The 23,611-nt window shown below is 41.3% G+C and overlaps 2 protein-coding genes and 1 long non-coding RNA gene across 16 annotated transcripts; 2 read left to right on the plus strand and 1 right to left on the minus strand.

The window, feature by feature from the left end:
- The first annotated feature begins 20 nt into the window (after positions 1–20).
- On the plus strand, positions 21–10,492 carry mapk8a (mitogen-activated protein kinase 8a). 6 transcript variants are annotated; one of them, XM_003441067.5, is made up of 12 exons: positions 21–152; positions 3,761–3,927; positions 4,180–4,309; positions 4,461–4,519; positions 4,631–4,769; positions 5,433–5,598; positions 5,832–5,903; positions 6,696–6,878; positions 6,993–7,117; positions 7,249–7,312; positions 7,966–8,043; positions 8,619–10,492. In XM_003441067.5, the coding sequence occupies exons 1-12, from the start codon at positions 117–119 to the stop codon at positions 8,795–8,797; spliced, it is 1,398 nt and encodes a 465-aa protein (XP_003441115.2). In that variant the 5' UTR covers positions 21–116; the 3' UTR covers positions 8,798–10,492. The 6 variants fall into 6 exon arrangements, with proteins under 6 accessions (XP_003441115.2, XP_003441114.2, XP_013124508.1 ...); XM_003441066.5 differs by lacking the exon at positions 5,832–5,903 and adding an exon at positions 6,231–6,302; XM_013269054.3 differs by having other exon boundaries at positions 8,614–8,646.
- Positions 9,980–23,241, minus strand: arhgap22a (Rho GTPase activating protein 22a). 9 transcript variants are annotated; one of them, XM_025897697.1, is made up of 12 exons: positions 23,112–23,241; positions 22,767–22,868; positions 17,437–17,633; positions 16,675–16,762; positions 15,150–15,224; positions 13,532–13,660; positions 13,182–13,392; positions 12,951–13,083; positions 12,798–12,871; positions 12,336–12,457; positions 11,217–12,204; positions 9,980–11,093 (listed from the first exon to the last, which is right to left on the minus strand). In XM_025897697.1, the coding sequence occupies exons 2-12, from the start codon at positions 22,864–22,866 to the stop codon at positions 10,874–10,876; spliced, it is 2,337 nt and encodes a 778-aa protein (XP_025753482.1). In that variant the 5' UTR covers positions 22,867–22,868; positions 23,112–23,241; the 3' UTR covers positions 9,980–10,873. The 9 variants fall into 9 exon arrangements, with proteins under 9 accessions (XP_025753482.1, XP_025753481.1, XP_025753483.1 ...); XM_025897696.1 differs by having other exon boundaries at positions 23,108–23,163; XM_025897698.1 differs by lacking the exon at positions 23,112–23,241 and adding an exon at positions 22,992–23,072.
- LOC102081932 (uncharacterized) lies at positions 21,167–23,610 on the plus strand. Its single transcript, XR_003213559.1, has 3 exons — positions 21,167–21,628; positions 23,045–23,220; positions 23,310–23,610. It is a non-coding gene; the product is annotated as an uncharacterized LOC102081932 (long non-coding RNA).
- The last annotated feature ends 1 nt before the right edge of the window (position 23,611 follows it).

The following is a 23,611-nucleotide window of genomic DNA, read 5'->3' on the forward strand; positions in this document are numbered from 1 at the left end:
CCCAAAGGTGCGGTGGATCCCCGGGGTTGGTGCGCTACAGAGAAGCCCGGGTAGAACGGACGATCTCGGCCACGCCAGTGGGCAGGAGCTTGCGGCTGTGGGGCTGCTCCTCAACAATGATCATAACACTGCGGGCTCTCTTCGAACAGGGGGTAAGAAACCGTAGTAGCCTCGTCTTGCTGCGGGAGTCTGTACTGGGACGTTTATCCATCGCTGTCCAGGTCTTTTTTTTGCGCGCAGCTTGTCTCTGCAGGGCCTGTACCTACGCAGGGACAAAGATGAATAACGACCGTCCAGGGTTGTGAGGTGGGTGCTGGGAGAATTTAAACTACTCAGCGCTAAGTTAACATAATTTTATCTCATGTCCTTACTCAGTCACATGCCTTCGCAGGCTCCGTGCAGCGTACGCTGGTGTAGTGTACGCCGGTCTGGGTGAAGGAACTGATGGATGGACTGTAGATGGTACCCTTTTTCATAATATGCTGTGGATTTCTGCAGAGCCTTCATCCTCTACAAATTACCCAACAGCTTACAGGGGATAATAAATATTACCTTCAATTCAATATTATTTTTTCTGTTCCGCTACATCAGTGACTATTCCGGGAAAAGACGTGTCCAACTTTGAAATAATTTTATTGAAACCACTGTAATAAAGCTTATATATGAGAAATACTCACAGTTTAACTAAGGTAAAATAGAAATTTAAACTAGCATCATTGATGTGAGAAACCCAATATTTACTACGTTGAAAAATGATAGATAGATAGATAGATAGATAGATAGATAGATAGATAGATAGATAGATAGATAGATAGATAGATAGATAAAATTAAAGGAAATATCTTCAGTTCTAGACTATTCAAAATAAAATAATAACCTAACAGATTTGACAAAGGAGGGAAAAACAGTATAAAAAACTCTATGAATTCCCTTTGCTTGGAGCTGTTCCAGAGCTTCACTTCATACCTTCACGTCATACCCCTGTGAAGGATTTTGCAACAAGGTCAGTTTTAGGAAGAGGTTGGGATCGGTGTCAACGTTTTTTGTTTTACTTACAGGAAAACAAAAAACGTGACACCTATTCTGTCTGACCTGTGTGCTTTATGATTCACACAGCCTGGAACTTCCACTGTCTTTATGGCTGTGTGGGTAAATTGTATGACATTCACTTTGATTATTCACTTTTCATTACAAACTGAAAGATAGAAATCACATTTCTGCATTGCTGAGCTTTGTTGACTAGAAGTATGATCATTATTTTTACGGGGGCTCTGATTAATTTCCCTTAACAATAGAATATTTATCCATTTTCGGAACTGCCAGCCCTCTACAACAAGTTTACTGTGGGCATAACGAGTATAAAGTATGCAGAATAAATATATTTTTCAAACGGAAGTTGGCCAAAACTGTTTTCAAATAGCTGGATACATAAGCGGAAGCAAGGATGGATGGAGGAGGAGGTGGGTGTGTCTCTGTGCACGAGTGACGTCGTGTTGGTGGGACGCATGCCCCGTGCGCACTGCGAGTCCCGGCCTGTCAGTGGCAGTCAGATGGAAACGTAGGCAATAAATTTGGTGAGGTCATGTATTTTTAAGCCGCGCAGCCGAATAAATGATCATTCAGCGGCGGCATAAACAAATAGCCCGCAGCCCCGGAACGTTTCACCGCTGAACGAGCAGCCGGGGGATCGATAGTTTGATGATTTGATGACAGAGGTAAGAGGAGGATTCGCACCTCCGCTCCTCAGACGTGCTTATTGTTTGGTCGTGGGGGGAGGGTCGTAAGTGGCTACGTTCACGCCGCTTCACCGAGCGGCTGTTGTGTTACATTGTAGCCTCACTGATTAACAGAATCCCTCTTGTTTGTTTTAAATGTCGTCAAAGTCTAATAGTCCGTGTACGGTTCACTCACGGATTCAGGGAGAAGCCGGCCGGTGTCATCACCGACTGTGTCAAAATCAGGGCCTGACTGTCATATCGTCAGTTAATATGTTATTATCACCGCCAGCTATCTCTGCCATCGACAGGACAAGACGAGGGGTCGTGTGTCCAAGGTTAACACTCTGACATGGGTTGAAGATGAATAATAGCGGTCCTTCACTCGGTCTCTGTTATTAATGTGTAACGCTGAGGCTCAGCGCGGTCGTTTTCTTGTTGTAGTCTTTTCCCGTACATTCTCTGCGCGTGTGCGCTGGAAAGCAGGTTGTCTAAACTTTTGATTGAGCATATTTTAAGGTTGCTATATGACAGAAAGTATCCACGAGGCAAACTCTAATAAACATGTACATGGCTGACACATCCCTTGTGTCTGTTGATGAGTGATGCATGTAAGCTGGGACAGTGGGAGATTGTATCCTGCTGTGGTAAATTGCAAATGCTGGTTTTCCTGTGTTAATGTTTATATGTATCGCTAGGAGCTGACTGAATGAAGCATAGACTTTGGAAGCTATTTGTTAAATCAATAGAGTGAAGCAACTTTTTCTATTTATAGAAAATAAATGGTGAATCATTAGAAGGCAGTGAACTCTGTGAATGACCCTGCTGTATTTGTGCTTTTGCAGAAAGCCTGGAGCTGCTCGATGATTCGCAGCACTCTGCATGCCTTTAAATCCATCCAAACTCCCAGCCTCTTGAGTGCTGCATGAGACTACTAATGTGGCTGCTGCAATCCTTGTAAATACTGCAGCTGACACATAACTGCAATCTAGCAGTAAGGCAATTGATTTTAGAGGAATTTGCTGCTGCCACGTGCAGTTCTAGGCATCAATACCGGTTATTTCACATTAGGGACATTGATATTAACACAGTGTGTGACCAAGTATGAATATAGGGCACAAGAAGATAGCAAGTGCAATTTCCTCACTGTAATCATCTGGCCCGAATTATCATCACAGATAGCCATTACTGCAAAAAATAATGGCTTAGATCATCCGTCGTATGAGCAGCTAATAACTATTCATATCACGGCCATCGCTACATACCAACAGCGGTGCCGTTTAAGCCGTCATAACTTGGATGAGCACAATTGTCTTCCGGTCTGGAATATAAAAAGAAGCAGCATGTCTATTTTCATGTTGTGAGGGAGGTGGATGTTATGGACGTCTTTGTGACGTTGGAGGAACAGAAGGAGAGCTGACTCACTTCATTCTGGCAATTATATCCCTCATATGGACTGTGTGTGTCGGAAGAGTGGAAGAATGAGAATGGGGAGGGTGATTATGTCGCTTATGTAAGAACTGAAGAAAGTGAAAGGAAGCTGCTTAGTTTTTCTCCTTTTTTAGGTTTTAGGCGTTTCAGTTTGATGAACATCGTGCGCACCAGTCGGCGTCCGTGTGTTGTGTATTATCTGGGCTCGCAGTCTCATGGTGGAACCTGACCCAGTTAACATGTGCCCGTGGAGGACCTGCTTGTAGAACTGAGCTGGATTCCTGGGCTGGGGTCCAAACTCAGCGGAATTATCACCGGGCTTGATTTTCCATGTGATGGAGTCACTCTGCGAGTTGTGTTTCATATGATGAAGTAGACCTCCCCGGGGCCTGCTGTTCTGCCACCACGGCTGACGATATCAAATCTGCCGTCTTGGTGCGTTTCGAAGTTTGCTGAGATGAGGAATTGCAGCGCATGCTCTTAGTGTGAAATTCAGCGCTCTCTTTTCTCCTTTACTCCTAATCTGCTTTCTCTGGAGCAGGGAAGGGCAAGTGTGATATCTATTGTTTAGTTCTGGCTCTGCAAAATATTTAAACGCATCTCCGTCTCCACAGAGGACATTTTTGGATGCACAGAAGGCAGTAATCAAAGATTTCACCATGAATAAAAACAAGAGAGAAAAGGAGTTCTACAGCGTCGATGTGGGGGACTCAACATTCACCGTGCTGAAGCGATACCAGAATTTAAGACCCATTGGATCAGGAGCACAGGGTATCGTCTGGTGAGTGGTTCAGCCTCATTCGTATTCAGTCAACAGCTGCTTGGAGAAATAGCGGTCACTCTTTCCATTAGTCCACGACAATCTAATTTAATGACACCTTCTGTTACTGATGAAACTAAAATTCAATCCCACATCAGTTGTAAATTGTGCCGCTTTATGTTACAAGCTCAGACATCGAAGGTGTTGAACTTGAGTATCGTTATTTTTTTATCATGTCTTACACCCATTTATGCTGATTTATGTGCTCTTCAGCTCTGCTTATGACCAAAACCTTGAAAGAAATGTTGCCATCAAGAAGCTGAGCCGGCCGTTTCAAAATCAGACCCATGCCAAGAGGGCGTACAGAGAGCTAGTCCTAATGAAATGTGTCAATCACAAAAATGTAAGTGTGCAAAGTACTCAGATACTTTTCGCCAGTAGGAGACATTGTAATGGTTTCAGTGTGTTCGAGTGTGCATGCGACCCAAGTTGTATTTTATTTTGAAATGCCACAAAAATATGATTTTGATTGTAATGCAACTTTATGCCCGCAGATCATTGGTCTGTTAAATGTATTTACACCACAAAAATCATTAGAAGAATTCCAAGATGTGTAAGTATCAAGTAATACAGGCAGTATGCAATCTAAATATAATGAATCTTGTCATGTGTTTGCTTGAAATGCCTCTTTAGCTTAAACTGTAAACGGTTTCCGCTCCGTCAGATACTTGGTGATGGAGCTGATGGATGCCAACCTGTGCCAGGTCATACAGATGGAGCTAGACCACGAGAGGCTCTCCTATCTGCTCTATCAGATGTTGTGCGGTATAAAACACCTCCATGCTGCGGGCATCATTCACAGGGTAAGCATCAGCTGGCCATGAATACACACACTAATGCCAGGGAGTGTTCTGACCTGTTAAACCTGCTGTGATACTTGACACTGAGGTGTTAGGGCAAACGGTCATCCGGCACACCTTTAGGTGGTGAATGCAGTCTTTCAATACAGTTTTAATGACTAAACCCCAACAGAAATCTGATTACTTTATAAATATATTGTTATTATAGAGCATATGTTGTTATAGCTACTAAACGACAGAACAAACATTCCTAATAAAACATCTTTGAACAAAATCCTGATTTTCTATCAGCTCGTGTGAGCTGATACAGACTTCTCACCTCCTCTGACGATGGAAGGTGAATCATTTTCCCATATGGATCAGTGAGAAGCAGGTGTGAAATGAATGGATGCACTGTGATTTACAAGAGCATCAGTATTGCAAGAAACATGCAGCCAAGTGTGCTTGAAATTGTGGCACCGATACCAGATAATTGCCGCTTACTGAAACGAGTATTGATCAAACATTGTTCAAGAAAGAAGCATTATTTTCTCCTTAGCATGAAACATCAGCCTGTTGCCATTAGATTTATATGAAAGTGAGGAAAACATCTCAGTAAACACATCTTCCTTTCGTTGAAACGGAGAAGGAGGTTCTAAGCCATTTTGCTTGTTTGCTCCTCTGTAGGACCTCAAGCCCAGTAATATTGTCGTCAAGTCAGATTGCACACTAAAGATTTTAGACTTCGGCTTGGCTCGGACAGCTGCGACTGGCCTCCTGATGACACCATATGTAGTTACACGGTACTACAGAGCACCAGAGGTTATCCTGGGCATGGGCTACCAAGCCAATGGTGGGTGATTTCCTTTGTGCTGTATCTTATTAGTCTACACCGTGTGCTATTTTAGATTTTCAGTGTAAAAAAATGAACTTCCGTTGCACCATAGTATGAGGCTTTAATTGATATTCAGAGATAAATCTTGCTTGCTTTAAGCTGCATGAAGGGAAATTGCTTGCTAACTCACCTCTTATATATAACTAACCTGTTGCTGTGCATTCTCCTTACCTCTTATTGGCTTTGTTCAGTGGACATATGGTCTGTGGGCTGCATACTAGCGGAAATGGTTCGGCATAAAATCCTTTTCCCAGGAAGGGACTGTATCCTTGTGTCTTTTAAATTCTTCCTCACCGTTATTTTTAACAGTCTTTTTTAAAGTTTCTGTCAGATTTTTCTCCGGTCAATTTTCCTATCCGTTTCATCATCACGTCATTAACTGTCTGTTCAACAATGCTTTCTCCCACTCGAGCACACCCACATCCGGCTGTCGCGGCTTCACTTCTGTTCTAATCGTCGCACCTCTTCTGTTCCGTTTTACATTCTTCTCACTTTGTTTTATTTTTGTTCATTTGTGTCCTTTTTTTCCCTTCTCTTCACCGTTTTTGTTTGCATGTCCACCTCCCTGCCATCTAAATGTCCACCTCCAGTGGATGTATGGTCAGTGGGATGCATTGTGGCTGAGATGATCAGGGGAAGTGTGTTGTTCCCTGGCACTGATCGTATCCTTCCCCATCATTGATTTATCACTGTGTCATCACTTCATCTAGTGTGAAGAGATCCACCATCATCCCGAGAGTTTTTCACTCCGCCATTCCACCAACATTACCTCTGTCATTCCTTTGCTGCTTCCACATATCGAGATAAAATGCAGGCAAATCTAGATAATAAATGGTGGTAGCCGCCGAGAGAGTACACACTATAGTTATGTATTGGCTGAATAGGAAAAGAGTGAATAGCCATGTCACCATAGATCAAGTAGTCTAGAGTTGGTGTGCAGATATGTGAGTAGAGCTGTTAGTGTGTGCACCTCAAAGAAAGCTAAATGTCATGTTGCCCTTATGGTCTTTTGGAGCGTATGTATGTGGCCTTTTCCCTTAACATTTACACTTCAGACATCGACCAGTGGAACAAGGTAATTGAGCAGCTAGGCACGCCATCTCAGGACTTTCTAATGAAGCTGAACCACTCAGTAAGAACGTACGTAGAAAACAGGCCCCGCTATGCTGGATACAGCTTTGAGAAACTCTTCCCAGATGTTCTCTTCCCTGCCGACTCTGATCACAACAAACTGAAAGGTGGTGTTTCTTGTCATGACTTAAACAACCAATAAATGATTCATCAAATGACATCCTTGTGATCAATAGCATGGGATCTTAATTGCTATCATTTTTTTTGTTAACCCCCCACAGCAAGCCAAGCTAGAGATCTCTTATCCAAGATGTTAGTAATCGACGCCTCCAAGCGTATTTCGGTAGACGAGGCCCTGCAGCACCCCTATATTAACGTTTGGTATGATCCAGCTGAAGTGGAAGCGGTAAGTGGATCGCTGATACTGCGTGATTCTCGAATGTGTTACATGAGATTTTAATCACTTCACTTTCAGTGGAAACTTGGCATCACTCTTGTTCCACCAACGTGCCATTTAAACCATTTTCTCTTTCTCAGCCCCCACCAAAAATCCCAGACAAACAGCTGGATGAAAGGGAGCACACCGTGGAAGAGTGGAAAGGTTAGACAGCCTCCTGTCACTGTAAATGTTTGACTCTTAGTTTATTATTTACCTGCCACACAGACGCCACACAGAAATGAACCAGAAAGCTGTGATGATTGAAAGTGATACTTAGTATGATGACGCTGTGGCAAATTACCAGGTGGTCAGAGTTTGTGATAAGGATGTTATGAATGGTGATGAAGCGACCTAATCAATTTCTATTAAAATAAAGCACAAAAAAACATGTCCAAAGAGATCCAATAGAGCAGGATTGACTGTATAAATGCAAAGAAACATCAGATGAAGCTCTGCATCTTTGCCATGGCTGCCAGATGGTGTATGGAGTGACTTTAGACACCTTTTTAAAGCCTCTCAGTTAGTGTTTTCCACTGTGGGGAACCTGACTCTATTGGGCATGAGAGGACTTAAGATTGTGAGTAAATATCACTTTCAGTTATGCAGCAGGATGAGCTCATCCTTATCCCTGCCAGGTGATAATGACCCCTCAATCATTTTTAGAAGGGTCACACCAGCACAGCCAGTCCAAATTAGTAACATGTTGCTATTTGGACCGTACAGTATGCAGTACACTCCAGCTATACGGGAAAGCATATGATGATTCCTCTCTCCCTCCCACCAGCTTGAATGAAAAAATTTTCCTTTTTTTGCAGAGCTGATTTATAAGGAAGTGAGTGAATGGGAGGAATGGACAAGGAACGGAGTAATAAGAGGCCAGCCGTCTCCTTTAGGTGAGTGATCTTGAGAACTTAGGGAGATAAGAAGGTGGAAAGGATTCATCTGCAATATTTTTTTTCACATAATGTTTGTTTATCAGATAACAAGACAAGTTGTAGTTTCATAAGATTCAGACACCCACTCTCTGAGCATGACTGAGTAATGCACAAATGGTTTATTAGTAAAGCAAGGGAGACATCAAGATGGACTGCACTGATATATCTTGGCTTTCTAGTCTTACTGACCTCTCAGAGGGCTATACAGTACGAGATGAAGAGAGTGGGATGGAGTGGGATGACCCACTTAATCTCCCGAGCCAAAGTAAATGATGCACATCCTGCTTGCCCAGTCCCATCATAATATAAATCATTTGTGGCAGAAAGTAGCTTATTTTCTTGTAATTACATTGCTCGATTCTATAAGAACATATTTTTCTTGTATGTAAGTATCGAGACTTTGCACAAGTACGTTGTTTAGCTGTGTCTAAAATACCCTATTGACGTATGAATTCTGAAAACACCAGAAAATGTCACTAACCTGTGTATTTTTGACGAAACCTAGGCGTTGATGTGTGTTTTTCGCAGCACAGGTGCAGCAGTGATCGACAGCCCTCCTCAGCCCACATCTTCCTCTTCCTCTTCGGCCAATGACGTCTCGTCCATGTCCACAGAGCCCACTGACCCAAGCAGTGACCCCACCATGACCTCGGAAACAGACAGCAGCTTAGACGGTCACACCTCTTTGGGTGCGCTGGCCTGCTGCAGATAACGTTACACACGCAGTGCACATACATGCAAACAACGCGGAAATGTCCTTTCTCATCAGCGTGTGTGATGGGAGAGGGTTTCATGTTAGTTTGTAGAGCCGTGCTTTTTAATGTACAGATTGTCCCCCCCCCCCAATATAAAGCTGTAAATGACTGTGGTTTGCAATTGTATCATTATTACTGTATTTTTGCTGCAGAGAGTTTTGATGTGAAACTGTGATGTATGTTATGAAAGAGACGGATCTGATTTTTTTTCTTTTTTTAGCTAGTACTACAAATTCAGATGCCATACCGTTAGCACTACAATTATGTTGAGTATATTTTTGTATAGTTTTTTGTTTTTGGGTGGGGGTGGGTTGGGAGGGGCATTTGAATGAACACTAATTCTGTCTAACAGTAAACTATAGCACACTTCATCTTGGATCTTAATGCAAACCGATGATTTTATTTTGATATTGTTCCTCATCTTGTAGAAAGGGCCCCTTGGTGCATCAAAGTTACCATATTTATAGCAAACAGTCTAACGGTCAATGCCCTGACACTGTTTAATTTTTTTTTTTGTTACTATAGCGTACTGTAAACTGATTGTATTCTGACTAGTTCTTTTACTTAGATGTAATTTGTAGTTGACGGTCTGTTGGATGAGCAAGAGCTGGATGAAAAGAGAGCGAGTAGAAATGTAGAATGAGTCGATGATTACTGTGAGCGCTGTAACAACCCTACTGGCTAGAATGAGTGCTGTTTTGGGGACATCACCAGACACCAAGTCTAAATTAGTCACTTTATCCTACTGTCTGATATTATCTACAGCTCTCTGATATTTAAGATATTTAATTTAAGTGCCCTTACTCAATCCCATGATTTTTAGTTCTCTTCCATCGCAGATGCTCCTCTCTTCTGTGGTGCATCTTTCTGAGTTCTACCTCACACATGCACTCATTCAAACATGTTTGTGAAGAAACAGTATCTTGGCACACATCATTTTGAAAGAAATGCAAAAAAATATATATTTTTTTCTGTATTGTTTTCTGTATTTATTTATTTATTTGTTTATTTCAAGCTAGGATGCATTGTATGTAATGTACATTTAATCCAGAAGCACTATTTATATGCATTTTGTTTTCTGTGCAGTATAGTTCATGGATTAGTAAAGTTAGTGACAGATCTGTACATTTTACTGTAGATTGCACTGTATTTATGCTTTCAGAGAGTCGGGAAACAGACATTTGCTTTTGCCAGGATAACTTTTTGTGAGGCTCAAATTCCCAAAATGTCCTTTTTGCCTTTTTTTTTTCATGGTAGGGCACTCCAGGCAGTAACCTCTAGCATCAGCTCCCAAAATGCACTTTGGGGAATGTGACGCTGTCCTGACCCTTTCTTGGCCACAATTCAATTTTTTTATTTTTTTTTTGCTCCTCCTTCATTGTCCTTACAAATGAAACCAATAGAAGAGACTAAGCAGGATTTTGCCTCTGAGTAAATCTGATATTAGTGCAGGTACATGTGGGGAAAAAAGAGCCATTCAGCACCACTGGTACGACGCATTCTTCTGATTGGCCAAACACTGTCAGCAACGAGTTAACCTTTCATGGTGTCTTTTGGGAAGGTCACTTGCCTCACTAACAGACCAAATATATACATCAGAAAATGGAAAGTGTCAACCTTCAACTCCTGCAAATAAAAGAGTTGAATTTTAACGTCTCACATTATTCTTTCTTTTACTGAAAGCTTACATTTCTTTCTAGAATATCAGCATCAACAATAACATATCTATGTAAGCACTACCTCATAATTTTTAGTAAGGCCTTTTCTGGTTTCTTACAAGGAAATTTCAATTGCTAATTAAATGACCTATGGTGTATAACAGCAAGGAATGACAAATAAGAGGTGCTTGGTCCAGAGGAGTTCTTGTTTGGCACCGGCACTGGTCAGTGTAGGCACAAGAGAGCTGTACTAAAAGATGGCAATTAGTACTGCGCTAGAGGTATTTGGTCTTCAAAGCTTTGGGGCTGGTTGGGCGTCCCAGTAACTGAGCTCCTCCTCCACTGATGGACCAGATGAAGGCAGGCTGGTCTGGTCTATTTGGTCCGTGTTGCTCCTGTAGTCAGATCTCCGAGGGTTTTGAAGAATTCCTCCATCTCTTGCTGAAGGAGAATGTTGCGATTTTCTGCATCTTGATGTGCCCGCTCTGAGTTCCTGAGTCGGATCTCCAGCATGTGAAACTTCTTCTTCTCCTGGTCTAGCTCCTCCTCGAGGCGGTTTATCTGGGACTGGTAGTTGGAACAGGACTCCTCCAACCTCAAATGAAATAAATATAATTAATAATAACTTTTACATGTATTAATAATAATGAATAAATAAATAATACATTTTGATTTTGAATGGCTATTCTAAACAGAATGACAAATGACTAATTCTTACTTGCGGATATGGGCTTCATAGCTCGTCCTCTGTTTCTTCAGTTCCTGCTTGAGCTGGGCCACCTTGCTTGTGGCATCTTCATTTGTTTCTGCAAGATCATCATCTTCATTGCAGCTTGGACTGTGATCCAAAGTATTTGCACAGTCCTTCAACTGTGTGGGCCTCTCTTGACTCGGTTCTAATTTTGTTGCTTTATCGCTCCCTTCTGGTTCAGACAATGAAATTTCATAAGACGTCCAGATGGACGAAGTGTCAGCAGGTAGACTTAGACTGGAGGGGGCCACGTTGTCATAAGCAGACAGTCTGTGGGATTGGTGGAGAGCTCTGTGAGACAAGGATGTTCGAGAAGAGTCTTCATCAGAGTCTCTGTGAGAGTCTTTAAGAGTAGTTTCTTTAAGGGAGAGGGTTGAATCCTTTAGCGATAGAGTTGAGTCTTTTAGTCTCTCCCCAGATGAGGTGGTACGTCTGTGGGCTCGGAGGGATGACAGGCCATTCATTAACCAGTTGCTCCCCCCGGCAGCTGACACGTCCCCTGCAGATCCCCCTATTTTCCCTCTTGGCCCACCTGAGGTTGCACTGCCCTTGAAGGTGGACCTCCAGGAAGGCAAGGCTTTAGCCTGTTTGCTAGGGCTAACAGCTGCCTCGCTTCCAACTTTTCCTTCAGTCTTGATGTCTTCCTCTGTCTTGCTTTTGCTCTTCCCTTCAGTCTGACCTTCCTCACCCTTGTCCAGTGTAACAGGGCTCACTGCTGTTAGCTTAATGTCTGTAGAAGAAGTGGAAGATTGGGCTTTTTCGTTAGGCGTTTTGGAGCTTGTCCCTGAGGGATGTGGGTGGTCAGGGTCTTCTTGTGAAAGCCATTCCACCTTGCACTTTTGGCTCTCCTGGCGCTGTATGGGAACCTTAATCTCTGTTTCTGGCTCCTCACGTTGGTAAAGTCGGGAGTGTTCACTAATCAGCACAGTCATTAGGTGCTGCACCTGCGTACTTCCTGTTTAGAATGCCAAACAAAAATACAACAAATTTCTCAAGTTATCTTGAAACTTTGTACACACCGATTGAAAGGCAAGCTTTTGTTCACAAATTTGCATTAAATTAGCAAAGATCGATATGCTCTCTAACCCTCCATCATGGTGACTGGATCCTCCACTCTGGGTCGAAGGATATTAGGTCCAAACACAGTGGCCAGGTTCTGAACACTCATCTTATTCTCATTGGAGTGAGACTGCACCTCATCCAGAAACCTGAACAGACACAACCAAAAGCAAAACTTATTTTCATATAATCATCAGTGCTAAGCTTTGCTAAAGCTGGCTTTAAAAAAATAATCAGGTCAGATGATTGAGAGGTCTCATTGTGACTGGTGCGTGGGATTTTTTTCCATAATGTAAGGAGTTAGAGAAGATATGCAATTATGCACAGTGATGTCACTTCCCCTGATGAAGACAATGTGGGTGTAATGAATGTCTCTGGTTTGATAGGCTGACAAATCATCAGTTGTGAAGCCGTGAAGACAGAATAATAAGTCCCATCACAATGACATCAGCACTGATATATATAGGCGACAAGATACAGTTTACGTACTTGCAGATGTACTCAAGGAGGTTGTAGTTGACCTGAGGAAGTGATTTCACCTGTTTGCCGAGCTCTGTAATACCCTTGGAAAAAAGTAGATGTTCATTGCCAAGAACAGATTTTGAAATGTACCAGTAAAGTCTTAAGTAGACAATTCAATACCATTTCTTTATCTTTGGTAAGAAGCTGAGCGCAAGAGAGAAACTGTGTGTATTTGGAGAATGGGATTATAGGCTCTGGCAGCTCTCGTATGTACAGCTTTAACAGTGATGCCACTGTGTGGACGTCTGTGGAACTGAAAGAGAAAAGGAATGCACAATATAGAGTACTATTCCATACAGATAATGGCTTAGCATACTGTTGTGGATAAAATTCCCCGTCCCACTGCCTCACCTGTCAAACACTGGCTTCTCACCGCGGTCAAAGGCATCCTGCAGTTCTCTAACATGATTGGTCTGTCCGGGGGCCCTGAAAAGGCCCTCCTCCTTGAGTCCATTTTCACGGATGAAGCATACACACTGCTCAACCAGCACAGGGACTAGTCTCTGAGGGCCACATTGGGATTCATACAACATTGTCTCCTCTAGGTGCTGCCCAAAGACACCTTCAGTCACAAAATCAAGAAATTCATGTGACTAATAGCTCAAAATATTTCTTATACAAACCCCGTATCCATTTTTTAAGGCATGCAGACCCTTCTGTGTTCATGTGTGTCTATACAAGGACATTTTAAAGACTCAAACCTCCACCGAGTGGAGCCCATATAGCTCTACGTATGGCTCTGACCCATTCTTCCATGTCGCTCTGGGAGCTGGCCATCAGCAGGAATGATTCATGGCTTATACCAGTTCGATCCTTTTCTCCAGCCCCTGCTGAAAAGAAAGCCATGCTTCAATTTTGTCTTGGTCACTATGGAATAATGACAAGCACATTTCAAACCCACTATTAAACATATGGAATCAAACACAAGTGACTTTGCAGAATTACTTTGTTTACAGATCTCATTTGCAAACAATCTCCACCAACTGCTAATATCAATATCAGTATTCTCAATAACCTCATTAGCTCAAGCGCCCCTGTAAAGTACAAAGACACAATCATGCAGCTCTGCTTTTCTTCCTCTGGGTGAACACAGCTTGATGCCACCCGGGATGACATTTCAGTTTGACATTTAGTTCATTTCAGCACAGCTTTGATTACCCTATGTGGAATTCTCTCCCTTTGCCTTTGAAGAGGTGGAAATACTCAGCAGAGATAAAAGCATAAAACTTAACTCACATGTTTTAGAAAAAGCAATACAAAACACAGGATTGGAAAAGTGGATTTAGCAAGGATTGCACATGGCTCATTGGGCAGAATACATATCAGTACCTGCATTCATTGCTAAGTCCTGCACTGTGCTGCATAGTGTGTTGTGTGTGAGAGACAAACAACCCAGAAAGAGAAGGCTTCCCATGGGACACCAGCAACTGCACCATGCTTTTCACTCTTTTCTCTCTCTGTCCTGGACCTTTCCTCACGTGTGTTTTCACACTGTTTTTTCAACAAGACAGTCTTTGCCTACAAGATCACATGAGACTGAGGGCAGTGTATTTGCATATAATAAACCATTTATTACAAACTCTACATATTTATTGCCAGCCGTTTTCCTAAAACAAATGTGTTTTATATATTTCTGGAACCGCTTCCTAAATTTAATGTATGAGGAAAAAAAATCCACTTATATTGCAATGACAATTTGATATTCATGCTTCTGTAAAAAGAACTGAAACAACTGATTTTATGTAAGGTGGTAAATAAATAAAAGTACAGTACTGTCTAAAAAAATTAAAGGAATTTTGGATATTAATATTCAAATCCATCGAACAGCAGGAAGGTGGTCATGGTAAAAAGAAAGAGCAATCCCTTTTAAATTGAGATTTTATGTATCCACATATGATAAAAATAATCTGCAGGTCTTAAAATTATGTAAATACAACCTCAGATGAACTACAAAACTGTGTTGTTATTTATTTAACACATGCTAAGCCATAATGCAGAAGCAGTGTGTCAAAAGCTAAGTGCACCCTTACTACTTTGATAGGAATTAAGGAGGTAAGTAAGAGCCAGGTCCTGCTGATCAAATGTATTTAATTTACTGATCACCAGACAGTGATCATCTAGAAAGTAGATGTTTGGCAGTTTGCTTCTCTGGAGGATTCAGATATTAACCAACACAATGCCTAGGAGGAAATATGTCACTAATGATCTTGGAGATGCAATTTTTGCTGTCTATCAATGTGGGAAGTTGATTTCCAAACAATTTGAAATCTATCATTTTACTGTGAGAAAGATCATTCCAAAGGGGAAAACGTTTAAGACCTTTGCCAGCCTTCCCCAGAAGTCGAAGTCCCAGTAAATTCACCCAATGGTCGGACCATGAAATACTCAGAGAAACTGAAAACAAACAAACAAAAAACTTAAGAGATAAGACTCTACAGGCCTCAGTTAGCATGTTAAAAGTTAAAGTTCATGACAGTAGAATAATCTGTCTGAAACAGTTGCCAATAGAAAGCGTCTTAATTCCAAAAAGAACATTGCAGCTTGGCTTAGGAGGGTTAAAAACCTTCTTTGGACAGACAAAATCAAACATAGCATTTTAGCACAAACTGTCAAGCCCAGTGGTGGATTGTGATTTGGGCTTGTTTTGCAGCCAAAGGACCTGAGGTCGAATGTGAGGTCATCAGTCTGAAAGATAAAGCTAAGCTGAAACTGGGCAATTCAAGTGGGCAACGATCAAAACCGCGCCAGCAAATCTACAACAAAATGGTTGAAAATGAAAAGAATCAAGGTGTGAAATGTCCCAGTCAAGGTCGAGACCTCAACCATGAAATACTGTGGAGGGATCTTAAGCATGCTGTGGATAAATGAATGCCCACAAACCTCCATGAACACGAAGTTGTAAAGAAGAGTGGGACACAATTCCTCGACAATAATCTGAGACACTGATAAAATCATACGAGAAATAATAACGTGAAGTTATCATCGCTAAAAGTGGTTTTACAAGAGCATTTGAATGTGAATCACATAGTTTTTTATACACTGCTTTTGCATTTTGGATTAATTTTTGTTAAATAAAAATTTGTGTAATATGTAAGTGTTGTTGTTGTTCATTTCAGGTTGTATTTAAATAATTTTAGACCTTGTTAAGGATCAAATGATTTTTTTTTTTTATCACATCCTGATATATGAAGCCTTAGAATTGTCAAAGTAAAAACTGTAATATCTACACAGAGTACAGTGGCTCAAACATACACCTAGTGAATGCATTTAGCAATATATCACTATCAGTATCAAAAGTAAAAGTGCTCACTGTGTATGAAAATGGCCCCAGTCTGGGCTACATTATATTCTAATTACATTAATTATTAAGCATGCATTACTGGAGGATTTTCCTTTTACGTTTAGTTGCAGTGGGGCACATTTATTTACAGCTGAGTACTTTTATCTGTTAGAATTCATTGCACTTTAAGCTCACTGTAAGCATGATTTATGTATATCTATATATAGTGACATTTTGAACAATGACATCAGGGAGGCATCTTAATATCCTAAAATCGTTCTTCACTGTGACCATCTAAAACTACCAGATGGTACAAGAGAGACCAGCACAGGTTAAACAGAGGATATGCTTTGCTGCATGTATAGTCTGATCACAATTTTAAGCAACACAGAGAAAAGTACTGCTAGGTAAAACATAAAGTTTGACCTAAAAATCTAAAGGGAGCCAAGTGCGTGGTTTTCTATTTGGCACTCGGTGCTAAACGGATTGTTCAGCATCTCTTGAACAAGGCTTATTTACTTACTTGTTTCCTTATATAACAGAACTGTCACTGTGCCAACTCACCTGGAACAATTTCAAAAAGGTGGCGACCAGACTCGTCCTGATTGGCAGGCACCTCATTGACCTGACTACCCTGAAGAGGAATACAACCCTGCCGGAGAAAGGCGAGGAAGGTGTGAGATATCAGAGGTTCTAGACAAGGGCATGTAGTGAATGTTAAATATTATGGAGCGCTGAGTACACAAGACTCTGGGCAATTGTCCAACAGAGGGAGGCAATGATGATGGAGGGAGGAATGACTCAGGGAAACATCTCTTCATCTACTTATCCTACTGGTGCTTCCTGATGTACTAGCATTTTTGATCCTTTCAGCACAGATAGGGTCAAAGGTCAAGAACTAAGTGCTTCAGACACAACCACAGGGTAGGTAGTTACCACATAATCAGTGTATGTGTCAGGGCAGTAACAACACACTATGGCTTTAATGGAGACTGTGGGGAGGTCTTAATGGAGTTGATTTTCTGTGTGAAAGATAATGATATTTACCCAGCCATAGCTCGACACCAAGTATTTCATTTAGCAAGCAGTTAAAAAAAAACATGGTCACTTTTATTTCACTTGGCTATTTAAGAGAATGGAAAACACATCTGGTTTTATTTTAGTTGAAAAACACAGTTGAGTGATCAGCTTTGGGTTCTAAATACTAATCGGATCAGTTCAAGAAGTTGGCTCAGACGTTTCAGGGGGAATACGATGGAATATAACAGAGCAGCATTGCAACAGGTGACATCATGTCAATGCCTCGTATGTGCTATTTTGCAATACCTGTGCTTTGCTTTCATCCTGATCCTTGTAGAAATACAGAGCTTCACTCCTCAGGACAAACCAGCGCAGCTGCCAGTTTTTCATGATACTCCGCTGTCTCTTGAGCCAGCCCGCCTTCAGCGCTTTCTCATGATCCAGAGGAGAACAGGGCCTGGAAACCCTTGTCAACTCTCCGAGAACCATGCTTTTGGACCGCGCTGCATGGGTACACACATTGAGATCAGAAAAAGAGTGACAGAGACAATATTCCATAAAGACACAGGATAAGTAATTTTCTAAATCTTTCTTTGTAGTCTCCCTCGGGTACCGCTAAGCCCACAGCATGGGCCATGCATCAAGATTTCATCTGAATTCAGCCTACAAAGGGAATGCCTCCATTTCACTGCAAAGCCATCTTGTTTTCAGAAACCTATCTATTTCTGTTCATTTTTTTTATTTGTTTCAGATGTTAACAAGGGCATTCATTATTTCCAGTCTCATTGCTATACATAGACGGGTTTTGCTTTGGATCAGACTGTGCTTTGACTGACTTAAAATATGGATTATATATTAGCATCTGTATGCCAAAGGAATGGAGCAAAAACTGTGACAGTGGAGCGATCCCTGGGGAGTCAACCAGCGAGAGAAAAGAGAGAGATAAACACAAGGCACAGGCAGAGGGGAGAAGAGAGAAATCAATGGCATCTTTTTTCCTTGTTAATTGCATTTTGCTTTCTGCTGAGGACAGCAGGGAAGGTATCTTTAAGGGCCTGGACAGAGATCTCTCTTTCCTTTCCCTCTCCTGTTTCTTCTCTTCATCTCTCTCTTCCTCTCCCTCCCTCTCTCTTTCTCTCTCTCTGTTATCAGCTCTCTGTCTGGACTCCTCATTTCTATTTCTCCCCTTGCTGGACATCCTTCCTTTGCAGAGTCATGATTGCTGAGAAGGAAGAAGAATAACTGCGTGAAGCAGTCATTTCCAAAACGACAGCTGAAGCAGGCTGATCAAGGTTTATAAATACAGCAGATATAATGTCTCATACTTCTATATAAAAGCAAAACAAAACGTCAAGAAGGAACTGATTTTTATTATTCTGTCAACTATTACTTCTCACCTAACCTTTAACATTATCACTTAGGAGCTATTTTTATAAGCTCAGTGGTAATAACCAGTGATGGAAGAAGTTTTCAGGTCTGTTAGTTAACATAGCAACACCTGAATATTTTGAGATTAATGATTAACACAGTAAAAGTAGAAAGTAAAGCTAAAAAAATTGTAATACTGAAGTAAAATACAGCGTCTTACCCAACTCAGTATTTGAGTGAATGTAAGCCATGAACAGAACTATAGTCATACGCTCTGCTGCAAACATGTCAGCTACAGCCGCCCACTGTAGTATCAAAAGTAAAAGGGCTCATGCTGGTTAAGATTATTAATGATGCATTACTGTAGCGTTTTGCTGTTTGGTTTCATGTTTGGTTGCAGTGAAGCTGATTTAAACTATTTTATTCACCGCTGAGTAGTTTACAATTTAAGCCGATTGTAAGTGTTGTAAATGTATATATAAAGAGTTTAATCTAAAATAATAAGGACTCACTGTGGTGGTAGAAACCGTAGTAGTATTTGAATATATGTTATGAGGTTTCACCTTGTGGATAGCTGCTCCAACTTTTAAATGATTGAAATGTAAATTATTTATTTATTATTGAAATAATTCAGTCATTAGTATAAAATGTATTATATGTCATTACCATTTGAATGAGATAAGGGTGCAATAATACATTTATTAGTGATTATGATAAACACAGCTCAGGTCAGAATGGTCTTCCTCATAATTTTGAATCTATGGTATCTCAAAAGATACCATAGATTCAAAAGATTTACTAAAGCCCTTATGTTATCCACTCAAATGTTTCGGTAATTACCCAACTATACCGATAATAGAGGAGCTTCATCCACATCATTCACAGTTTTGTAAATGTCTTCCAGCATAACAGAGTAAGATCCAGACCCAGCTCTGTGATGCTGTTTGAATTTGCCCTAAAAGATGCTGCATAAAAGGGTCAGTGGAGAGCAGAGCTGGGAATCTAATCAAAGGAGGATACCATTACAGCAAATGAGAGATGGCAAGCGCACAAGACATGGCAAGCAACTACAGCTACTGCACTCTCTGACTGTATTCGTGAAGGAGAAAGAGGAGGCACTTCTCCACCCCATCATCTTTTATGATCCGATTTTTACGGCTGGTCTAGAACAAGTGATCAGCTGCCAGGGGAGAAACGAAGGAACATCTTCGCCTAAAGCCACAGAAATATGAGGCTTCACGAAGAAGATGTATCGGAACACCAATTACAATAATAATCATTTTTCCCTCAAATTAGGGTGGCAGCTGTCACAACTGCCCATGGCACCTGCAACAGTGTGCCAAACTGTGTGTTATCTAGCAACCACTTGCTATGAAGAGCACAGGAAGTATTTATGATAATCTCGGTGGCAGGAGCTGTTCCTCTGATTTACAGCTTCCATATTAATCTTCACAATATCATGTGAGAGGCACATATATTTGGTGTCCCAACTTCTGTAGTCACAAATGGATTTTACCCAGCATTAGAGGAACTATGTTTGAGAGTCAGCTGTTGTGATTTACAGGGGCAGAGAGTCACGCATTCCTCCCAATTGGATCTCTGTCACCTGCCAAAAACTGACAGCCAAATAGCTGGGGAAACCTTGAACAGAGATACAGTCATGCGTTCAGGTGCACACGTCAGAATACAGGTGATTTTGAGACGGATAATTATCTTCCCACCACTGCTGCTTACTACAACGTGCCTCATCTCTATCAGAATTTAATTTTCTAGGAATAAAGGTAGTGTAATCACCTGAGGAAGACATGTCGGATTACATCACCCTATAGTAGAGCCTGTTAACACTCAGTAAGCTCTCGACAGAACAGCTGAAGCCACTACACTCAGGATCATGCAAGAAAATGAATCAAATAGCTAGTAAAAATGTTCACTAGGATGCAAGGACACACTGCTCTGCATGTCATTATCAGTGAAAGCACTAACAATATTGATGATACACAATGAAAAAGACAGCAGACTAAGCTCTGCAGCAGCAGCAAGTTAAATAAAAAAGGAAAAGAAAAAAGAAGCAGAAAGCAGCAAGAAAGGAAGGCAAGACAGAAAAATGAAGCCTGGATGAAGGATGGAGGAAAGGGAGGAGGGACTGTGCTTACCCCGGCGTGCCTGTTTTATCTTGGGGCTCAGCATGGTTACCGTTGCTATACTGCTCCTTCTCACAGAGACATGACCGCATCCCTCTGTTCACACACTATTCCTCACATACACGCTCTACCGGCTCCTCTCGCTGTTGCCTCGCCCTGTTACTCCTCATCCTCTTCGAGCATCTCTCTCCCTGGCTCACAGTCTTGCACTCTGTCTGATTTTACACTCACACACACATACACACACACACACACACTTAACCTCACACTCTCCTCTGGCTCCCCTCTTCCCTTTACGTCTGACACCCCCTCTCTGTCCCACTGGCCCAGTACGCTGTTGTTCTCACATACCTAGAGCCCTGCCTACTCTCTCCCTCTCTTTCTCTTCGGTCTTTCTCTTTATCAGTCACTCTGCCTTCTGCTGCACACTCTCAGTATCAATTTCTCACCATCTATAAATACGTCTGGCTTGGTGTCCTCTGTCTTGTCATCCTTTTCTGTGTTTTTAGCTTTTCTATTGCTCCACAGTCTTCACAATCCCCACAACTGGTTGTGGAGATTTGATTATGGGCTCATGTGAACCCTGATGTACAACCTCAGATCAATATATTTGATTCCACTGACATCAGTCTCACCACTAAGTGTTATGATGCAGTGAAAGTAGATGTGACACTGCGATGTCGACGTATAGCTGTAAATCTCGGAAATTTTGCTGATATCTTTACGTGGAATTAAATAAATTCAACCCCTGTGACAAGCAGGCATTTAGAAATATAACATTTCTTTAGCTGTTTTATGACTTTAGAATAGACATTAAAAAAACAGCAATGTATGTGCAAATGTCTTGATATCCTTCTAGTTATAAATTCATCAACATCAACTTTTTTTCCTAAGGACATCTTCAGAACTTCACGATTTTTCTATTTCTTCAGACCTGAAGTAGCACCTAGCGCCGACTCCCCTGAGATCCTGAGTCAGCTGAGCACCTGGTGAGGATCTAAAAATGAAGCTTATTGACGCACGACAATCAGAGACAAGTTATAAAAAGGTTTCAATTTCCTCTGTCTGAAAATGTCATTAAAAATGTCACTTAGAGGAAGTCAAGACAAGAACTAGAAATCCATTAATAACCTTTAGATAAAACTGTCTGCTTGAGAGAGGAGATGGTGCATCATTCACAGCCACAAGTCAGTGTATGAAGTTTGCAAGGCAACATCTTGATCTGACAGCTATTAACAGATAAAGTAAAATTAAGTCACAATCACTCAGACTTTGGAGAAAAGTCCATTAGACTTTTCTAAAGCATTAGAGCAGTAGATCCACATAAAGCGGAAAACACTGAAATCCACTTAGAAAGCTTTTCCCCTGTCAGGAGATTAAACTGAGGCCAATCTTGCTGGGAGGCAACATCCCTAACCACTGGACCGCCCTAACATTAACATTTTAAAAGAATGTCTTTTTAAATCTCTGTGTTTTTTTTGTGTGTGTGTGTTTTTTTTTTAAGTATGTAAGCTTTGGCCGTATAATCCATCGCAGACATTTGGCAGAACAGATTTTGGGTGGACATATGTTCAAATCAAACAAAACTGTATTGTAAACACTCATGTTAAGCATCCTGTCTCCCTCAGGGTGAGATTTACAGTCGGACAGAAAATGCCAAACTACCTCAATCACTCAGTAATTTGTGTGGTAAAAACCAAACGTCTCGAGGGTGTGATGTTCTTGTTCCTGTTCAGCTTGTTCTAAGGTTGTAGTCTGTTAAAAAGCACCCAAATCATGAAATCAAGAGGGTGGATGAGATCAATATGGAGTACAGAGACACTGTAAGAAGAAAGAGCTGACTGAGATTTCTGTAACAGTCTGTTATTTAGAAATGACACTAAACATTAAGACTTTATGAAGGAGAAGCATTTGCAATAACATAACTTTGGCCATAGAAACAGCTTATACTCGCACAGACAGTACAAGGATCACACAGATGGATACAGAAACACTGATGAAAAAGACAAAACAAAATTACTGCTTTACTTCATTTGAGAGCTCAGATGAAGTTAAGCTTAAAATAAATAATCAGCTTGTAGTATATAATGACATTCAACACAAAACAAGTTAAAAACTAAGATTTACCTGCTAGTTCCTTTGCTTTGTCACTGATGTGTGGAGTCCTGTTAGGATTCATGGCACTGAACTTGTGTGCACCGCAGGTATCCTTCTCCACCGGGGCCATCTCTAGAGCCATAACACAAGCAAGCAAGCGCATTCAGGCTCTAAACAATGACCATACTGAAATCTCAGTCCTCTGCTTAATAACCAATCTCCAAGAAACAAATCAAATGACATTCACATGCTCACAGAAAAGGGACCACTATAGTTGCTATCAGTAACACCTCTGACTTGTCTCTCAGGAATGCTGATGTGAACAGACGGTGATAGAGGGAAGGAAATAGAGACTGTCATGCGAGCATTACTTGCCATGTCGTCTTGGATGGATAGATCGGACGACTCTCTCTCTCTGGAGCCAGACTGTCCGTGCAGCAAAAAAAAAAAGAAAAGAGTCACACTGTCTGAGGCATCTGCAGTGGTAGGTACGGCTTTATAGGGAAATAACACACAGCTGTGGGGTTCTCCCACTGTCCTTGTCCTCATTTTTAGTCTGTCTCTCTCTCTCAGGAAGTGAGCTGGCCCGATGAAGAAGTGAAAACTGCTGACTTGTGTACAAAAATAATATTAGTTTCTCCTTTAAATGGCATCACTGTACTGCTCATATCACTTACAACACAGCAAAATAAAGTGCTTTAAATGCTTTTCCAATATGTAAACCAAGGGGGTGATGTCAGGTCAGAAAATTATCTGAAACATATTTTCTTACAGCATAAAAACATCACATAGCAAAATAACTATGTCAGTATAAATAAAATAAATCGGGATATCAAGTGGCAACCAGCTGGAGATGAAATCAAGACAGGAGAAAT

The sequence above is a fragment of the Oreochromis niloticus genome, linkage group LG13, assembly GCF_001858045.2.
Source record: "Oreochromis niloticus isolate F11D_XX linkage group LG13, O_niloticus_UMD_NMBU, whole genome shotgun sequence".
Classification (NCBI taxonomy): Eukaryota; Metazoa; Chordata; class Actinopteri; order Cichliformes; family Cichlidae; genus Oreochromis; species Oreochromis niloticus.